This window comes from Saccostrea cucullata, unplaced genomic scaffold, assembly GCF_032062105.1.
Source record: "Saccostrea cucullata isolate Sc308-1 unplaced genomic scaffold, CSIRO_AGI_Scuc_v1 ctg85, whole genome shotgun sequence".
NCBI lineage: Eukaryota > Metazoa > Mollusca > Bivalvia > Ostreida > Ostreidae > Saccostrea > Saccostrea cuccullata.
This window is the reverse complement of record NW_026929712.1, coordinates 121740-140162: the sequence shown is the minus strand read 5'-3', so window position 1 is coordinate 140162 and position 18423 is coordinate 121740. Positions and strand designations below refer to the sequence as shown.

General features: G+C 31.9%; 2 protein-coding genes across 3 annotated transcripts in view; one reads left to right on the top strand and one right to left on the bottom strand.

The window, feature by feature from the left end:
* LOC134281972 (F-box/LRR-repeat protein fbxl-1-like) overlaps positions 1–6787 on the bottom strand; it is a 23469-nt gene extending 16682 nt beyond the window's left edge. The window contains exon 1 of one of the 2 annotated variants that reach the window (XM_062764412.1): positions 6567–6787. In XM_062764412.1, the coding sequence (XP_062620396.1) occupies positions 6567–6635 (69 nt within the window). In that variant the 5' untranslated portion in view covers positions 6636–6787. Of the gene's footprint in view, positions 1–2003; positions 2465–6566 lie in introns of those variants that run through there. The other variant, XM_062764413.1, reaches the window with a different exon arrangement.
* The window catches only part of LOC134281973 (zinc transporter ZIP13-like), a 19387-nt gene extending 1100 nt beyond the window's left edge, over positions 1–18287 (top strand). The window contains exons 2-9 of the mRNA XM_062764414.1: positions 7836–7940; positions 8905–9017; positions 10236–10472; positions 10891–10980; positions 12360–12473; positions 13699–13768; positions 15139–15238; positions 15593–18287. Of these exons, the coding sequence (XP_062620398.1) occupies positions 7836–7940; positions 8905–9017; positions 10236–10472; positions 10891–10980; positions 12360–12473; positions 13699–13768; positions 15139–15238; positions 15593–15665 (902 nt within the window). The 3' untranslated portion in view covers positions 15666–18287. The remainder of the gene's footprint in view (positions 1–7835; positions 7941–8904; positions 9018–10235; positions 10473–10890; positions 10981–12359; positions 12474–13698; positions 13769–15138; positions 15239–15592) is intronic.
* The last annotated feature ends 136 nt before the right edge of the window (positions 18288–18423 follow it).

Sequence of the window (18423 nt, the reverse complement as noted above, 5' to 3'; positions counted from 1 at the left end):
AATTTAAGTTTTAGTTTTGTTTTTTTTTAATTTTCAATGTCTTCTTGGAAATAAATAACCAAAGATACATGTATGTATTATGGCAAGTCCATCCTGGTTAGATAAAAATAACCACCGGTAGCTTTACCACATGTTTAGATGTAATGTTGTTATTCATCATTATTTAACAGTGTCATGTCTGTGACACCTGTATCCTATTTGTTGCTCAAACAAAAAACTAGGCAAGACTCAAAATTATAATGAATTAATAAAAAGAAATAACTTATCTGTATAGCCTAGGTAGCGTGCTTTGTTTTATTTAAGCATTGAATTCATATTTTGGGATGTCTTTGGTCCTATAACACACCTGGCCGTGCCAACAAATTGAATACCGCGATGATAATTTGTCGGCATGGCCAGGTGTGTTATAGGACTGAAGACATCCCAAAATATGAATTCAATACTTATATTTACATTCTTTAATTTTTCCTCTTCATAATTGTTTATTTCGGTAATCTTTAATGTGAATTTAGTGCCCTTCAAAACTGGTGTGCTTTATAGACGTAAGAGCCGTTTGTGACGTCATAAAGTTAAATAATGCAAACAAATATTGCGAGGGAAAAAAAGTGACAAATTAATTTTAAATGCACATTTGTTGTATTCTTGCGTTAATTAAACAGGGTTTATTCTTTTTTATTAAATTGTGTCAAACAATGTGCATTATGGTGTTCATAAAGTATTGAAAATGCATATAGTTCCTACTGTGTATTCTAACACACGGTGACAAGGTTTCGCGTGTGTTATAGAGATTTGAACGTGGTGGATTTCTAATGGGTTTCATAAAGAAAATTACACTGAATGTAAATATAAGTACATGTAATAGGGTTGTGTAAAGGTGATCATTTTAACAGGTAATAAAACTTGATATTGTTATAGGGAGTGAATAAGTTTAGTGCAGTATCAAATATTTGCTTAATGATTAAAATGCACAGTGTCATTGAACTAATTCAGAAATGTAAAAGTCATACTAGTTGAATATAGCCTTGGTATTTTTTATGGCCTTTCATATTTATTCTCATGTTAAATAAAATTATTACACCTGTTTTCAACTTTTCACATTTTAAAATGAAAAACCTTTTCTTTCAACTTTTCTCCTGCAAAAACCCAAGAGGAATTTAAAAAAATGTCAAAGCTTTCTTAATTTAAAAGGTATTATATTCCCTTAGAGTAAAGTCATTTTGGAAAGATGTTTTTTTTTTCTATATTAATTTTATGCCACAGCCACTTGTTTCAGTTATAAATTTTTGACCCATTATAGTATAATAATAACACATATTCCTTGTTTTGTCTTACTGTAAAGATTGTTAATTTCATTTGTATATATTTTTTCTCACATTTTAGTTTATAAATTATATATTCCTTTCACCATTATCTCTCTTACTAAAAACAATTTTGAAATATTATTTATTTGATAGAAGTCTTTTTAGTCATTTAGATTAAACCCCAAAAGTGCATGATCCAATGTACTAATTAATGAATGAGGAAAAACATGTAAAATCTAATTCTTATAAGTAAGGTCTTTATTGGATAACAGGGTAAGTATCAGAATTAGAATTTGGACAAAACTTAAGATTGTGAGGATAAGGCATATAATAATAACTACATGTCAATGCATTAATTTAGCATGTACTAACTCAAGAGTTTTGTCCCTTTGATTTCATTAGCTACAGCCAAAGTCTTTCTTTAATTTGTATGTATCAAAAACTTCATAATTTAAATCATGCACATCACTCTGAATTTAAAGAGATTGACCATAAAAATACAAATGGCCATCATCATCTTTATTTCAACATCCATTTCATTTATTTCTATGATGTACAATACTAGTAAATAAAACTCATACTTGATGCCAAATGCAAAGATTTCAATGTGCAATGCTTGTAATGTTAAGTTAGGGTTACATATTGATAAAGTAGGTAGAAATTTTTTTTCAATCATTTCAGTCAAAATATGGCCATTCTTACCGAAGTATATGTGGATTTAAAATCCCTGAAACTCTCCTGGATTTTTAAAGATGTCATGTTGTAATAGTTATGCACTGCGTGTTAATTGCATGTATCCTTGGAGTTTCAGCAGCTGCTAACAAGAAATTATCAACCCAGATACTGCAGGTTTTTTTGATATGACATTATCAGTAAAAACGCAGAATCACATGTTTTATGACAAAATGCCGGTCTTAAAACAAAATAATGACTCCTATTTCACTGACAGCTTGGCTCACTAAATTACATGAAGCAGCTTGTCTCGAGTTCCTTTGCAAAAGAATATGTTTTTGTCTCCCTCCTTCGGCATGAGCAATATTCTTTATTGGAAAACGTCAAGGCCAAGGAGATGTGGTGAAACCTTATGTGAGGATGTGGGTTTTGAACCCCGAATTAACCTGATTTGTTTGAGATGGTCTCAGGGGATCCCATTTACAAAAGAGCTTTCCTTTACAACACATAAATCACCCTTTTACTCAATCTCTCTTGCCCCTACTGTTTTATATTAGCTTTTTTTTTCTTCCTTACTTGTCCTAAGATGACTTTCTGTCCTGTACAATTACTGATTATCAGGTGGATGGAGCTGGGTTTCAGGGGATTGGATGCTGTCTTTAAGTTATCCTGGAAGTTGGCCTTATTTCTGTCTGTCTTGTGATGTATACACAATGAGAGACATGTGTTATCATTTACAAACATTTTGAGTGGGATGACTTGAAACATCTTGTGTACTGCTTGATTACATTTGGATTAAAAGGTAATCTACTTGTGGTTCTTGAATGTCTGCAGAGTTATGGAATTCTGTGTTTAATATGGAATATTTAATTCAAAGCATTTTTACATTATGTACTCTAGCTGTATATTTGTACTGAACAATTAACCCATAGATGCATGCTAAAAAGATAAATGGGAAAGTATATGTACTAAGCAACAAACAAAAAATGTATTATGTTTTGTGGTGTCTATTATGTGGAAGTTCACTGACCATTCTCCTGGTATTCATACCTTGTCCTGGCCAGTAATTATCTAAAATACCACAGATTTGCTACTGCAGCTGACATTGTGCACATAGTTATTATGTGCAGTTTTCTTAATTTACAAGTTACTAAGGAAAAAGTAGTAATTTCCTATCCCATTGTGTAGCAAAGAGAGACAGTTTACATGCTGTCTCCAATGTGAATAGCAGCAGTTTTTTTTTATTTTAGCTCGTTTACCTTTCTTTTTGAAGTATTGCATCTACTGATATATGCAAGCCTGCTCAGGTATAACAGCAACAGACAAAATAACAGACTCACCAACAGACATACTTCCTATTTGCCCGTCTCCTAAAATGTTTTTATGTTTTTAGTAATTAAGAACAGCTGAAGAAGTTAGAAATAGAGCGAATCGTCTAGTTGTTGATTAAACATATCAAGGCCTCTATTAAAGCAGATAACATGGCATAACATGCATGTCTGAGTGCGGTTTTTTTATGATATGTGGTATATTGTTCTTGTGAATAAGCTGTTAATGTCAGGGAGGTAAAAATTGGTTCCTCCTATCATTTCAAGTATATAAGTGTAATTTGTACAAGAATATCAAGTGGAATTTTTTCATGCATCATTCTGAGAGAATTTCTTTGTAAATATTTTTTGATTCTTTTATAAAATCCCAAGCCACATCCTAGTTATGATCAAATTTTTATGCCAAATTATTCTTAAGCTACTACAGAATCCATTTATAAATCAAAGAAAGAAATAAAATATGTCCTTTTTTTTCTTTTGAATGTCTTGGTTGATCTATCAATTGTTTATTTTATCTCTGACCTGTCAAAATGACTGCTGGACTTGGCTATTTGCTCAGTGGTTAGGGATGGTGTATCTTTGATGTATTTGAATATTATACAGATGAACTTTGATATCTTAATTTCTGTATTTTATTTTTAATATCTGGACCTCTTGAAGTTTCTTTTTTTTGGGAGGGGGGGGGGAGTTTGAGATAACAAGGTTATAATATGGTGATACTTGTCTGATCCGGATGTTGTGTAATCCGTAATCTTGTCTAATACAGTGTAAACTTCAGTCCTTTGCTGTAAATTTCTCATGTTTTAAATGTAAATGTCTAATCTGGAATGTTGCCTAATCCAGCCAATTTTTTTGGAACAAGTGATGTCCAAATTCAGTTGCAGATTCCAGGGAGGTAGTCAATTCTGACAGAAAATTTGATTTATTTTAAGCATCAAATTTTTGTGACAGATTTGCTTTATATCAGGGGAGATCCCCTTATCCCCTCAAAGTTAAATTTTAGTCCCTGCCTATGGCATTCCTCCTGTCTCCAGGGTTGATTTGAGATGCTGTAAACTTACTTTTTTTCCAGGGGGTCATAATTACATCATCATGGCATCACAAACTTCTGTACAATCCACAGAAAACATATTATCAGTAAAATAAAATGGATTTCTATGACTGCCATTGTACTGTAAATCACTTTTTATTTGTGAGAACTTTATTTTCGTGTTATTACGCAAGACAGTGTGCTCACGAAATTTTAATTCTTGTATATAATATTATTCCTGAGGATTAAATAGAGCAAAAACCACAATTTGTGAAATTTTGTTTAGCTTATCAAGAGTCAATGACTATCTTGTGAAAATAAGGTGTCGTGGAAATTCAGTGATCTACAGTATTCTTTTAATTTACCTTGAATACATTGTGACATTTGCGGAAAATTTGTGACAAAATACAAAGTTATTAGCCAAAATTAATCTCATGCAGAATAAAGTATGTCTATGAATTAAACTTACTATAGGTAAAATTATTGTAAATGCATGGTCATTTATGAACTTAATGACCCTCTATACATATTTCTAAGTTCTTTTTTGCATGGTACTGATAAATTATATTTAGAGACAACAATGATGAGCATAAATTACTACTCTTGCTTATTCAGATGTGGAAAATACATATACATGTATATACAAATACATAGATATATATATAGGGTTTTTTTTCAAGATGATCTATTTTTTCCTTTTCCCTTTCTTTGTGATCATTTTTAATTGGCAAAATATAAAACATTCAGAAATTATGTATGCTATTAATGTGGCATAAAAACATTACCAAACGGATATACAGTATACTAAATACTGTAAATCACTTTTTATTCGCGAGAACTTTATTTTCGCGTAATTACGCGAGACGGTATGCTCGCGAAAATTTCATTCTCGCGTATAATAGAATTACTACAATTCGTGAAATTTTTTTCTCGCTAATAAAGAGTCAATGACTCTCTCGCAAAAATAAGGTGTCGTGAAAATTAAGTGATCTACAGTATTCATCTGTTGATTTATATGCATGTAGGTAAAATGTTAAGAATGCTGAAAATTTTCATTTCAAACTGAGTAATACATGTATTTATAATAATTGTTGATTTTATTTTAGTGAATTCAAGTGTAATTCATTCTTAAAAATGACACAATCTCACAAAATTAGAACTTTGGGTGCAGTGTTAATTTGTCAATTTCACTATTGACTGTACTTTTCTTAAATTCTATTATTTAATTATTAAAAAAAATAAATTTGAATTCTATTTTGTCTTGTAAAAAAAAAATCTAAAAAATTTGTTATTTAAAAATTCTTTTGATTTTAATTTGATTTAGGTGTACATGCAATTATATTAAAAAAATTTTGTATATACATGTATAAACCATAAAAGATAAGATCAAAATTTTATGCTACAAGTATCATTTTGCTTAATTAAAAACCCAAGGATTGTGACATATGGTCAACAACAAACAGAAAACATCCTGTTTGCCTGTAGAAAGACCAAATGAAATTTTGTGTGGTTCATTTACATCATTGTTGAAATACCTTCTCTCTAAAATTCTCTGTTTTGCATAGCAACAGGATGAATATTACTCATTTAATGACACTGTCAATGATGTCTTTGTTTCAGTCATGAATTATACAAAAGTGCTTTTAAATGTGAAGTATTTTGTCATCTTAGCTGATGCTGGCACAAGTAAATGTTCTTAACAAATATGAATTATTCAACTGAAATCTTAAAAGTAGACTGCAGACCTGTTCAACTGTGCTGCATTCCTAATGACATCTGATATAAGTCGGTAACTGATGAAATATATGCTGAACTTTCGTTCTGAATTCTTTTGCAGATTCTTATGCAAGGATAATATATATGCTCAGCATGATGCACACATGTACACATTGAAAAAAATATATAATGGAATGTTCTCAATCCTAAGAAAATTACACTCATGCTTCTACAAGCAAACATGTTATAAAACATTAATTATCTTGTTACATATGCTAAATTACAGTATAGCTAGGTACCTCTCTGAGATATATCATAACTTTGAAGAAAAAAATGTACAGTTTTTAATGATAACTAATACCAGGTGAAGATGGTAATAATTTAGTAGAAATACTTGCTGAAGACTTTCCTCACAGAAGGATCAGATTATCACAGTCATTAGACAATAATTAGGAAGACGTTTGACCCTGTGCCCAGTTTGGTTCTATAAATAGTATCGTGACTTCCCCCCTGACTTACCGACAGAGTAGCATGGGGAGAGTGGTGGTGGTGGTGTGGGTCCTCCTCTGTTGCCATGGTGAGATGCATCTTTTCCGGTCCCCCCCTCTAACTGTATCCTTGTCAATGAATTAATCGTTCCCCTTCATTGATAAATGTCTATTGCTACTGTAGATAACAAGCACACCTAATTTGGTACAGTAATGTAATAAGATCCCCCGATCAGCTGATTCCTGCCTCAGTATCTCTGGCTGCCTGTTCAATGCCGAGGTAGCTCCCTCTCTCTCTATCTCAATCTTTCTCTCTATTTTGTGAGGTCTGGTTATTATCTGCACAATGATAAAACAGCTTTCAAATTATTATTCTATATGTATGTTTTGTATTTTATCTCCCCTTGGAATATTAAATATTAATGGCTGTGTTTTCCCCGAGCTCCTGCTGAATGGGCCTTTTGAGAGCACATACCTAAAGCTAGCAAAAATTGGCCTGGTGTAGAATCTGCCAATAATTAAATGAGGAGCAAATTAATGATTCATTTGTTGCTGGATAAATGGTTGGGTTTTTTTTTCTTTAATACAGTGGAGTTCTTTTTGTACAGTTGGAAAATGTGTACTCTGTCCGCTGCATTCTGTTTCAGACATAAAATGATGCTTCAGTTATTTAATTTTCTCTTGGGGAATTGCATTTACTGGTATTCATGTCTGTCTGTTCATAAAGATAATACACTATAATCTGAAACAAATGCGCATTTGAACAATGCCCAGCATCAATCATTCATAAACTAATTTCACTGTGATGGTATGGAAATTGATTTTTGAAAGTGTTCAAATTTCAGAGAATATTGTTACATTGTAACAGATGCCATTATACTAAAGCTCTGAAAGACCTAACAGCTAGGCATAAAAGTATGATAGATTCATGAATGTATCAAGTAGGGGTGAACATCTATCTACATTTCCATAGTCAAACATTTTTTTTTCGTAGTGTTTTTTGAAGGTAAAATGTACACAATTTCTTTTTGATTATTTTATTCATGAAAGAATGTGGTAAATGAACAAAATGGTAAATGTACATGCCAAGTCACCCAACATCACAAAAAATGCAAGTAACTAAGGTAACCCCCTTTCACCACCACCACATCCCCACTCATTCATAAGTCACTAGTGTCTTTTCACATTTCTGTAATTTTTTTTATTGTCAATTATAGGACCAGAATAAGTGCTTATTATAATCCCTTCTTTGAAATAAAATTTCTTTGTAATAAAACTATGTTATTTATATTTTTTACAGCAGCGGCCAACAAACTGAAACTACTGTTGAGTTTTGCTGTAGGGGGACTACTTGGGGATGTTTTTCTACATCTGTTACCAGAGGCTTGGGCAGCTGTTGATAAAGGTAAATACATTGTTATATTCTGTTTTCACCTTTTGATCAAATTTACTATGAGGTAGATACTATATTCTGGTTTTATCTTTTGACTTTAACCAATAGTTCAAATTTTTAGGAACAAATGTATTAGATAAATTACAGGATAGAGCTGTCTTTATCTATTTGCAAGATGTTCAAATTGATCAGAAATACATGTATAGGAATAATTTTAGACAGTATCCAGTATATTATATGATTCAGCTTTCAATGCCCAAAAGGTCCTAGCTGTTAAAACTTTTCCCAGTTACATTACACTTACGGTTCCTGAAAAATCTATCCTAACCATCAAATGTATGTATAGTTTTGAAAAATTAATAAGAGAGCATACCTTAGAATGTTGTAATGGCTGATCCTTTTATCATTTTAGCACATTTATGAAATCAATGGTGTTAGTTTGCGGAGGAAAGCAAACATTAGAAGTGATGACAGAGAGAGACCTGTTTCAGTAATTCTCTGTACAGATCAATGTCCTGTCATTTTATTGTTCAAGAAACACAATTAGAGATTCAAACTTTATAAAGCATGTTGTATAAGAACAATGAGTTCACAAGAACTTTTTGTCAATAGGAAAGTATAAAGAAGAAATTTTCCTGTAATGGCAGTTGCTGAAGTTTCCCCTTTGTTATATGATTCGGAAGATGTTAATTTGAGGAGCTCATCAGATTCTGAGATACATGTACCTTGGTCTCGGATAGGTTTCAAAGGGAAAAAATAGTTCTTCAGAATGATTATCACCCACTAAAGGGACTTAATACTTTGTCTTGAAATTGCTGAAAATGTTAAGTTTCTCCACAGGAGTTTACTACCTATCAATTTTACCAAAATTTTCAGTAAATTAAAAAATATGTAATACCTATAAAAATAACTTATGTTGTGTTGAAACTGCTTTTGCAACATGAACCTCTTGGCTGATATTTCTCTTTTTCTACAGGTGGACAACATGATCATTTTGGACACACAAAGATTGGACTGTGGGTACTAGCAGGAATCCTCTCATTTCTGATCATTGAAAAAGTATTTGCCAAAGAAGGAGAATTTGATCATGTAGGTAAAACAGAAATATCTTCACATGTTAATATTAACATCTTAGTTAGGAGAGATTTTGTTTTTACAGAAAACATTGTATATTGATCTTAATTCCATCTGATGAAGATCCAGTAATTTACCTGTCTCTCTGTTAATCTGTCCATTAAGGTCTGCCAAGTTAAATAAGTGACTTCAAAGATGCTGTACTGCTTTAGGTTAAAGAGGATTTAAAACTCTTCTTTCATCCTGGGTTCTTAAAAGGTTGGAAATGCTATTTAATACCACCAGGGATACATAGCCAACAAATATCCTATTTAAAGTCATATAGTGGCTTTTTCCTATCTGATTTACTCTTAGACCAATGATTCCTCAAGGGGAAATACTGTCTGAAAAGGCATGCAGGGTTCTAGAGGGAAATGGCCAGATGAAAGTTACATACTTATTTCCAAAATGATATTCTGAAAAAAGAAACATTTAACACGTTCAAATATTGGGATAATGTGAAATGGAAAGAAACAGAGAGGCCATTGATTTTTAAGGATAAGATGCAGAATAAGGATGTTCAGTAAGGCTGTTCAACTTCCAAATATGTGTGTTATTAGTTACTGTTGAGTGTGAGCATGATAAATAATTAAAGACCTCCAGACATCTGGTAACAAGTTGTGTATTGGTAGACAATTGGTCAGGGTTTTATATGTAGAACAAATTCAGAATGCTTAAAAAAATATTTGGTAGTTGTTTTAGGTTAAGTTTGCATAATCAGACACAGAGGTTTTGCCAATTAAATACTGGTAGTCATTTATGTAGAAATGACAATTATGTTATACTGTAGTAAAGCTTATATCTAATGTTGATAATGAATGATAACTTTTAATGCCCTTAATAATTTTATTTCATCTGAATTGCACCCAGAAACAAATTTGTGTTGATTAGTCAGGGTTTCAGATTGCATAGTGTTAAAAATATAAGATGGGAATCAAAATTAGAATCAGAATTCACAGTGAAATGGATTGCACAGGTGTCAAATAAGGCAGTTTTTACTGTAATAGTTATATTTCTGAAGTACACATTGCATGCTGGTTTTACAGTGCACTTTTATTATTTGACGTAAAAGGGATATTTTCTCAAATAACAATTTTAATGTTCTTTAGCCTAGTACATGTTGCCTTGAAGTCTCTCAGTGCAATGTGCAAAAATCAAACATTGAACTGTAGCCTTTTTTCCTGTATTCTTCAGATGCATGATGATTGTGATTCGGATAATGAAGAAGAAGACATCCACAATAGACAGATTTCAGATTTGCCAAAAATAAATGGTTGTGATTTAAAACAAAGGACTAGTTCATCAGATAATCATAAAACAAATTACAAAAAGCCAAAAAATCATGGAGTTACATCATTGCAAAAAACAACCACTTCATCTTCATCCAAGCAGCACACCAGCGGGGCACCAGAGGGGGAGTCTGATATCAAGGTATATAATAAAGATGGCAGTCGCTGAAAGCATGCCAGTTAGATTTGATGAAGAGCTCGATGCTGCAGGGAATGTTATCATATCAGCCCATATGTTTTGACATGTTTTTAATTCCTATGTCTAAAAAACCCTCCAAGAAATTCTTTTCTTTTTCTTTTTTTAAGGAATGATAATGTATTGTTATTTTTGGTTGGCTGGCCCAGATCAGTTCAACTGTGAATTTTTTTTTTTTACTTTTCTTGAAGGAAAAGTAATTTGAAGGAAGAAATGGAATATTACCTGAATTTTAAATTTTTAGGATAATCGAATACCTGTATAATGCATGAAACAAAAATGTCTAATCTGTAGAAAGTGGAAAAATTACACTATATGTATATGCATAGAAGCATTCAGTGCCAGGTTATAAAATCTTTTGTAGGTTAGTGGATACCTGAACCTGCTGGCTAATGTCATAGACAACTTTACCCATGGTCTAGCTGTAGGAGGAAGCTTTCTAGTCAGCAACAAGGTATAAATCAATATCTACCTATAATATCTACCTGTCATTGTACCAGTAACTCCAATCTTACATAACATGTGTTATATTATACAGGTACTTATCTTTAATACTGGCTGGTTCTCTACTGAAAGCAGTGAAGATTATTAAAAAAAAATAAAGTTCTATCTATTAAGTACGATGAAGATTTTGATTCAGTATACAGTTTAGGATGGGGAACAAATAGAAATGTATTAGATTAAAAAATGAGGGATGGTTAATTATTAAATTCATTGGTTTTAAAAGACTTGGTTATTTTTACAACTCTTCTAGCTTGAGATATTAAAGTGTCTGGATATTCAATGCCATAGAAAATGAGTTACTTGAAACTCTTACATGTTAATATATCATACAAAAATCATATTCATAGTCCCTTAAGGGGACTGAAATCTAATTAAGCAATGACTGCATGGATATAGATAAAACAGTTTAATTATCTTTTACAATTGTCAATGCTAACTACGATAATTAGAATCTTGGGGATAAGCCAGCGGAGTAATGTAAAACAAAACTTTATAATGATGAACAGAGTGAGAGCAGATGGGTAAACATTACATACAGCTTGTATTTTACTGGGAGGCTGTAATTGAGTATACAGTAAGGTTATGTTCAGATTTAATTAGTTCTTGGCAAAAACCTGGATTTATATCTTAAATAAAAAGGATGATGGTGAATTAAGTAAGAAACAGGCACACTTCGTACATGTTTCTCAGTAGTGTTTTTAATCAAGATGAAAAATACAGGGCTCTGTTTTTTTAATCGATGTTTTCTAAGAGAAGTAATAGGAGAATTGATACAAATATTTACCAGAGAGCAGTAACTGGAGAATTAGAACAAATATTTTCCAGGGAGGAGTAATTTTAGTATTGGAAGCATAAGTCGGTTAGATACTGAACCTTTTTCTTTAGAGGTTAAAAGTAAACTGCAGAGTAGATAAGACATTGAATCATTGTTGACATATTATATACTGAAACTGCATCTTCCTTACTTAGGATTTTTTTTTTTTACATTTTAGATATTAAGATATACATGTGCTCTCATATATCCATTTATCAGTCTGAATAGAAAATTCTTTTAGAGTAGGCAAGCAGTCTGTCATAAAATCTAGCTCTACACATCACTAAGTTACTTTTATCTATTTGATTGATCATGTATAATATATTCTGAAGTTAAAGATTACATCACATATCTGCACTTAACTACAGAAGTACACATCTCTATCACAATTTTCAGACACATTTTTAAAATGTGTTGAAATGTACACAGGGCTGAATATTGCTTACCTGTTTAATCATGAATTTTCGGTATATTTTTTTTTTATCTATGTTTTCATTATACATGTATATTTTTAGGTTGGTTTTGTGACCACACTAGCCATACTTTTACATGAGATTCCACATGAAGTGGGAGATTTTGCCATTCTGTTGAGATCGGGCTTCAACAGGTGGAAAGCTGCTAAAGCGCAGGTATAATTTCTACTATCTGTCTGTAAATCATTCACTGTTGGATATAAAAATAAGATAGGATATTTTGTACAATCTCTGTGTCAGTACTGTATCTCTGGCATGAAGTCTCCTCCCAATTCTTCAGAAAAAGGACAGTTACTTGTTTTATCTACATGTAATTTTATCAATTCTTTTTAAAAAGCATACAGATGAAGTATGTTGAAATAATTTTACCCATCTCAACCATTTGATTATATTCTTTATGTTTTTTTTAACAACATTATCTCAAATCCCTGGATATCTCAAAGTCTAATCATTGTCCTGCCAAGCTTGAGATACTGTAGACGTACTTATTTCCACGGGGTTATAATTCCGCGGAATCTCAATTTCTGTTTAATCCGCAGGTTGAAAATTACGAGGATTTCTCAGACTAGCACTATATGCCTTCCATTTATATTAAGTACGCTTGGACAAATTTCCGCGGAAAATGTGTGACAGCGTACATAGCGTAAATTAATACCACGCGGAAAAAAGTACTTCTACAGTATCAAGATTTGACTGTATATAAATTCTTGGAAAGGACTATGTACAATAGCAGTATCATTATTTTTTTCACTCTTCTGTTTAGTTAAAATTACTGGCCATATTGTGAGCCCATCTGCTGATTTTTTTTGATAAGCAACTTCTCTTGTAATCTTTACTTTAATGATTGGGTAAATACTAGTATCAAAAAGGAAATGAAAAATAACTAGCTGGTTTGAGACAATAAACAAGTACCAAAATTGAAAATAATGCATACTTGTTCTTGACAAAGTCCAAAGTATTTTGAAATTTAGTAGCATACACTTTGTAAAATGTTATTTGCTTAATTAAGCATTTTGTATCGTACAGTACATGTACTTTTACTGTAGTTGTTTGACTTGGTCAGACATGCACTAGCTCAAAATTTATTTCCTCAAATGGATTTTTTGTAAAGAGTTCATTAATCCTCAGGGGGGGGGAAATGTTCTGGGAATTAAGCATATGGCTATCTGTAGTATTTTATTTATTGATTTTTTCCTTTAACGTCTATACTGGAAAAATATTGTGCCACAATTTCTGAAAAATGAACAATTAATCTTGCCTGGGTCACTTAGGCAGAAGAGAACAGTGTAATTAGACTGGCAGTAATCAATATTTATAACTGCGAGATGACATCGAGAGCATTGCCCGTAATTGACGATATTTAATTTTTATTTTTTTTCAGATGATGACTGCAACAGGAGGCATTCTGGGAGTGATAACGGCTCTGACTGCAGAGTCAGCTGAATCAGCCGGTATGAATTGGGGGAAAAGTACTGCACTTAGATTTACACAGATTACAAAGTTCTTATCTTTAAAAAAAACTCAGGCTTTTTAGCTCACCTGAGCCAAAGGTTCAAGTGAGCTTTTCTGATCAAAATTTGTCCGTTGTCTGTCGTTGTCGTAGTTGTTGTTGTCGTCGTTGTCGTTGTTGTAAACTTTTCACATTTTCATCTTCTTCTCAAGAACCACTGGGCCAATTTCAACCAAACTTGCTACAAAGTATCCTTGGGTAAAGGGGATTTAAGTTTGTTCAAATGAAGGGTCACGCCCTTTTCCAAGGGGAGATAATTATGAATTAGAGAAAAATTAATGGTATTTTTAAAAAATCTTCTTCTCAAGAACCACTGGGCCAGGAAAGATGAAACTCAGGTGGAATCATCCTCAGGTAGTGTAGATTCAAGTTTGTTCATATCATGACCCCCAGGGGTAGGGTGGGGCCAAAATGGCCAATCAAAGTTTTACATAAGAATATATAGGAAAAATCTTTAAAAATCTTCTTCTCAAGAACCACTGGGCCAGGAAAGATGAAACTCATGTGGAATCATCCTCAGGTAGTGTAGATTCAAGTTTGTTCATATCATGACCCCCGGGGGTAGGGTGGGGTCAAAATGGCCGATCAAAGTTTTACATAGGAATATATAGGAAAAATCTTTAAAAATCTTCTTGTCCAGAACCAATGGGCCAGGAAAGATGAATCTCATGGGGAATCATCCTCAGGTTGTGTAGGTTCAGTTTGTTCAAATCATGACCCCTGGGGGTAGGGTAGGGCCAAAATGGCAGATCAAAGTTTTACATAGGAATACATAGGAAAAATCTTTAAAAAATCTTATTCTCAAGAACCACTGGGCCAGGAAAAATGAAACTCATGTGGAATCATCCTCAGGTAGTGTAGATTCAAATTTGTTCATATCATGACCCCGGGGGGTAGGGTGGGGCCAAAATGGCCGATCAAAGTTTTACATAGGAATATATAGGAAAAATCTTTAAAAATCTTCTCAAGAATCACTGGGCCATAGGAATATATAGGGAAACCTTTTAAAATATTCATTTTAAGTAATTCAAAGCCATGCTTAGTGATATCTATAGGGAATCATCCTCAGGTAGTGTAGATTCAAGTTTGTTCAAATCATGACCCCCTGGGGGTTAAAATTCAAGCCCCCTTCCCCCTCAGTAAACTTTCAGTTCTGATCTGATAGGTGCTTTTTCCTAGGCAATTGCTCAGGTGAGCGATGTGGCCCCTGGGCCTCTTGTTTTATTGATATTATCGAGAGAGAAAAAAATGAATCCATCTGTTATACAATAGTGAAGAGAAGTAAGTTTTGGGATTTTATTTTTTTTGCAGGAGAAAGCACAGCTTGGATCCTTCCTTTCACCTCTGGAGGATTTATCTATATTGCCCTTGTCACTGTAGTCCCAGATCTCTTAGATGAAAAACATACATTGTAATTATACTCTTATCACTCTTTACCCCCCTTATTTACTATTTTATGTTGGTATTATTACTCATTTTCTTTATTTATATAATACAAGCAAACATACATTAATTTTCCATATTTACAGTTTGGTTAATCCTATTGACATCAATTAAATACATTAATATATACACAATTTTTTTTTTTCATTTTCAACAGTGAAATACCATGATTTATTGAATAAAAATTATATTCTTTCAAGTGCTTTGTACTCATGAAAATATGAAAAAGTCCAGTCCTACTCATGAAATAAATTCCATATCCAACAACAAAAAATTGAATTATTCTCTATTTACACTGCTTATTGGAATTTTTCTTTTTTAGGGAGTCTTTGAAACAACTTCTGTGTCTTTGTGGTGGGATTCTAGCAATGCTGGTAGTAAGCCTCTTCCATTGACATTTCTGACCTAGTGACAGCTAAAAAAGGACCAATTTGCATTTTCTATATACTGTATTTTGAACATATTTTTGAGGGAAAAGGTGATATTGAAATACTTTTTAAGATTTTATATATAGAGGAATTTTGATGTCCTTTTTAACCTTCGAGTTTGTCGGAGAACAAAATTGTGTATGAGAAAGTTTATTATTTTTGTCATTTGAACGTACTTTACACACTTGTGTTTATATGCCAAAAGGCATGTGGATATTTGTACAGAATATTTGTACAATTGTTTTCATTATATCATACTGTACAATTGCATTATGCAACATTTGTTCAAAGTTTTGAATATTTGCTTTTCCAGTCTTTGCCAAATTTTATTTGATATAGCTAACTGAAAGCCATTACGTACACGTTTTAAATTGGTGTTCAAGATAGATGTTCTTATAGTGTATTTTTGGAAAAATATTGAAATATTTTTGACGACTATTTTACTGAAGGAGAAATAATTCCTATATTTTTATATACAGACAATGATCCATATAAGGACAGAGTGTCATATTAGTTTAGATTTGCCTGTTTGTTTGTCCTTGTTCTAACATTATAGCCATAACCTGTGAGCAAAAATAAGGTGGCATTGAACTTAATGTTGGTTTTTTGTAGTCTACAAATGAAGCTTTGTTAGAAATTACAAACATGTTACATATCGGGGTACTATAATTTTACTTGGAGGGCAGAGATCAAATAGAAATTTACCTCCACTAAATTTTAGACTGTTAGTTTGCATATCAAATAAAATTTTTAAGTAATTCTTAAATTTGAATGTACATTATATATACATGGTCATAACCTGTTAAGTTTGATAGTAAATGATATAGTTATGCATATATTTTCTTTTTGGGTATTATTTGTGCAGTAAATATAGTTAAAGGGTTTAACCCCCCAAAAAATTATTTTCGTTCTCTGCAATGTAAGCCTATACTTCACACTTTCCTATGACTTGGACATTAAGGAAATGTGTGAATTTAGCAAATTAATCATAGTGCAATATTTTACACACAGTTTTATGTGTTACATACGTTGTAGATTAATTATCATGTGGTATGGATTCAGGGTGATATTACTTTGTTGAAGATGAACACGATTGTATTTTGGTGGAATTTTGTTTTTATGAAGGGTGGAAAGTGTTAACTTTCTGTTGGTAAACTGCATTCATATTTAAAGAAATATTGTCTATTTTCTCTGCATTTTTTGACAAGGTATTTACGGATAAATATAATGTACTCTGTCAAAAATGCTATAGTATGTTAAAACAGGACTTTATGAAGACTTTTTTTTTAAATTTCAACAAATATAGAAATACAATATAGTGCATTTCACTAGCATATTGGTAAACATAGATTCTACAAATACTTATCAAAGAAAGATCTCAGATAATCATGTGCTACCCAATCAAAGTATAGGTGTTAATGAGTATCACAGATGTTCTATTATGTAAAAGGTCTTTTAAATCCATTCTTAATTGAATTCTTTTCTGCTCAACATAGTCTGCATCCTGTTAGAAGTGGATAGTCAGAGCTTTTTATGTCATCAAACTGTTTTTTAATTATCATTTCTCTTTATCCATGAGATCTGAGGTTTTAAACTTCGTAAAAATCAGCAATTCCAAAATTTTATACACTGTATACATGTATATCAGCAATTCTTAAACCGTGGGTAAGAAGAAAATAAGATTGTATCCAAAGGATTTTTTTCCTGTCAAGATTAAGATACAGTCTATATCAATTTTAACAATTCATTTTAAAAAATTGTTAGAGATGGAATCAAAATGTTTTTGTTTTAACTTACACTGTATATATTCCAGTATATATTATACAATTTAGGATTGCATTTTCATAAACACATGCCATGCATAAAGCATTTTCATAGGTGCTGGACTTGCTTCTTATATTTTATTTTTACGTAGAATTTTATTTTTAAATTGTTAAGATATGCCAATTTATGGTAAAATGCATTACTAAAAAGTGATTAGCAGATGGCATTAGCATTGCATTTTATTCACATTAATTAATTCTGTCTCATAATTTATGGTCACCTGACTAGCTCATTGCTATTTACTCTTTGTCTTTTATCATAAAAATTCTGCACCACTCAGCCAATGGCTTATTTTTTAAAAACTTCCCTTGTAAGAGCTCAAAAATTAGCAAAATGTTTTGTTTTTATATATATACATCTTTAGACTTAAGTGGGGAAGTCAGATGCTCTGAAATTTTACAATGGAGTAGATGGCAGTTCCATGATACTCGGGTGACTGTTACGGCCCCTTGGTCTCTTACTGAAAATGAAATCCAAATCTGTATAATATGTTAAATGGATAACCGTGATGGCAAACTTCTAGGAGTAATTTATTACAATCATAAGCAGATGTGTTCTTTATAGTCCTCAATAATGTATAAAGCATTTACTTCTAGAATAGTTTAAAATCTACAAAGATTTTTTTTTGTTTTTTCATTGTGATAAAATACCTATATTTTTGTGCATTGTTAAGGATGAGCACTATTGTTTGACAAACTTGCTTTGTGATACTTTGTAGCATTTTACGTTACATATGGATCACACCCAATAAAATCATGAAAGCATCGTGTACATTTCATCTTATTTTCTGAGACTTCAAATCATATTTGTTAAATCTGTTAAAGCATTTGTATTTTTTTTTCTTTCCCCTTACTGCTTAAGAGTAATAGTATCATACTTGATGACCTTGAAAATGAATTTC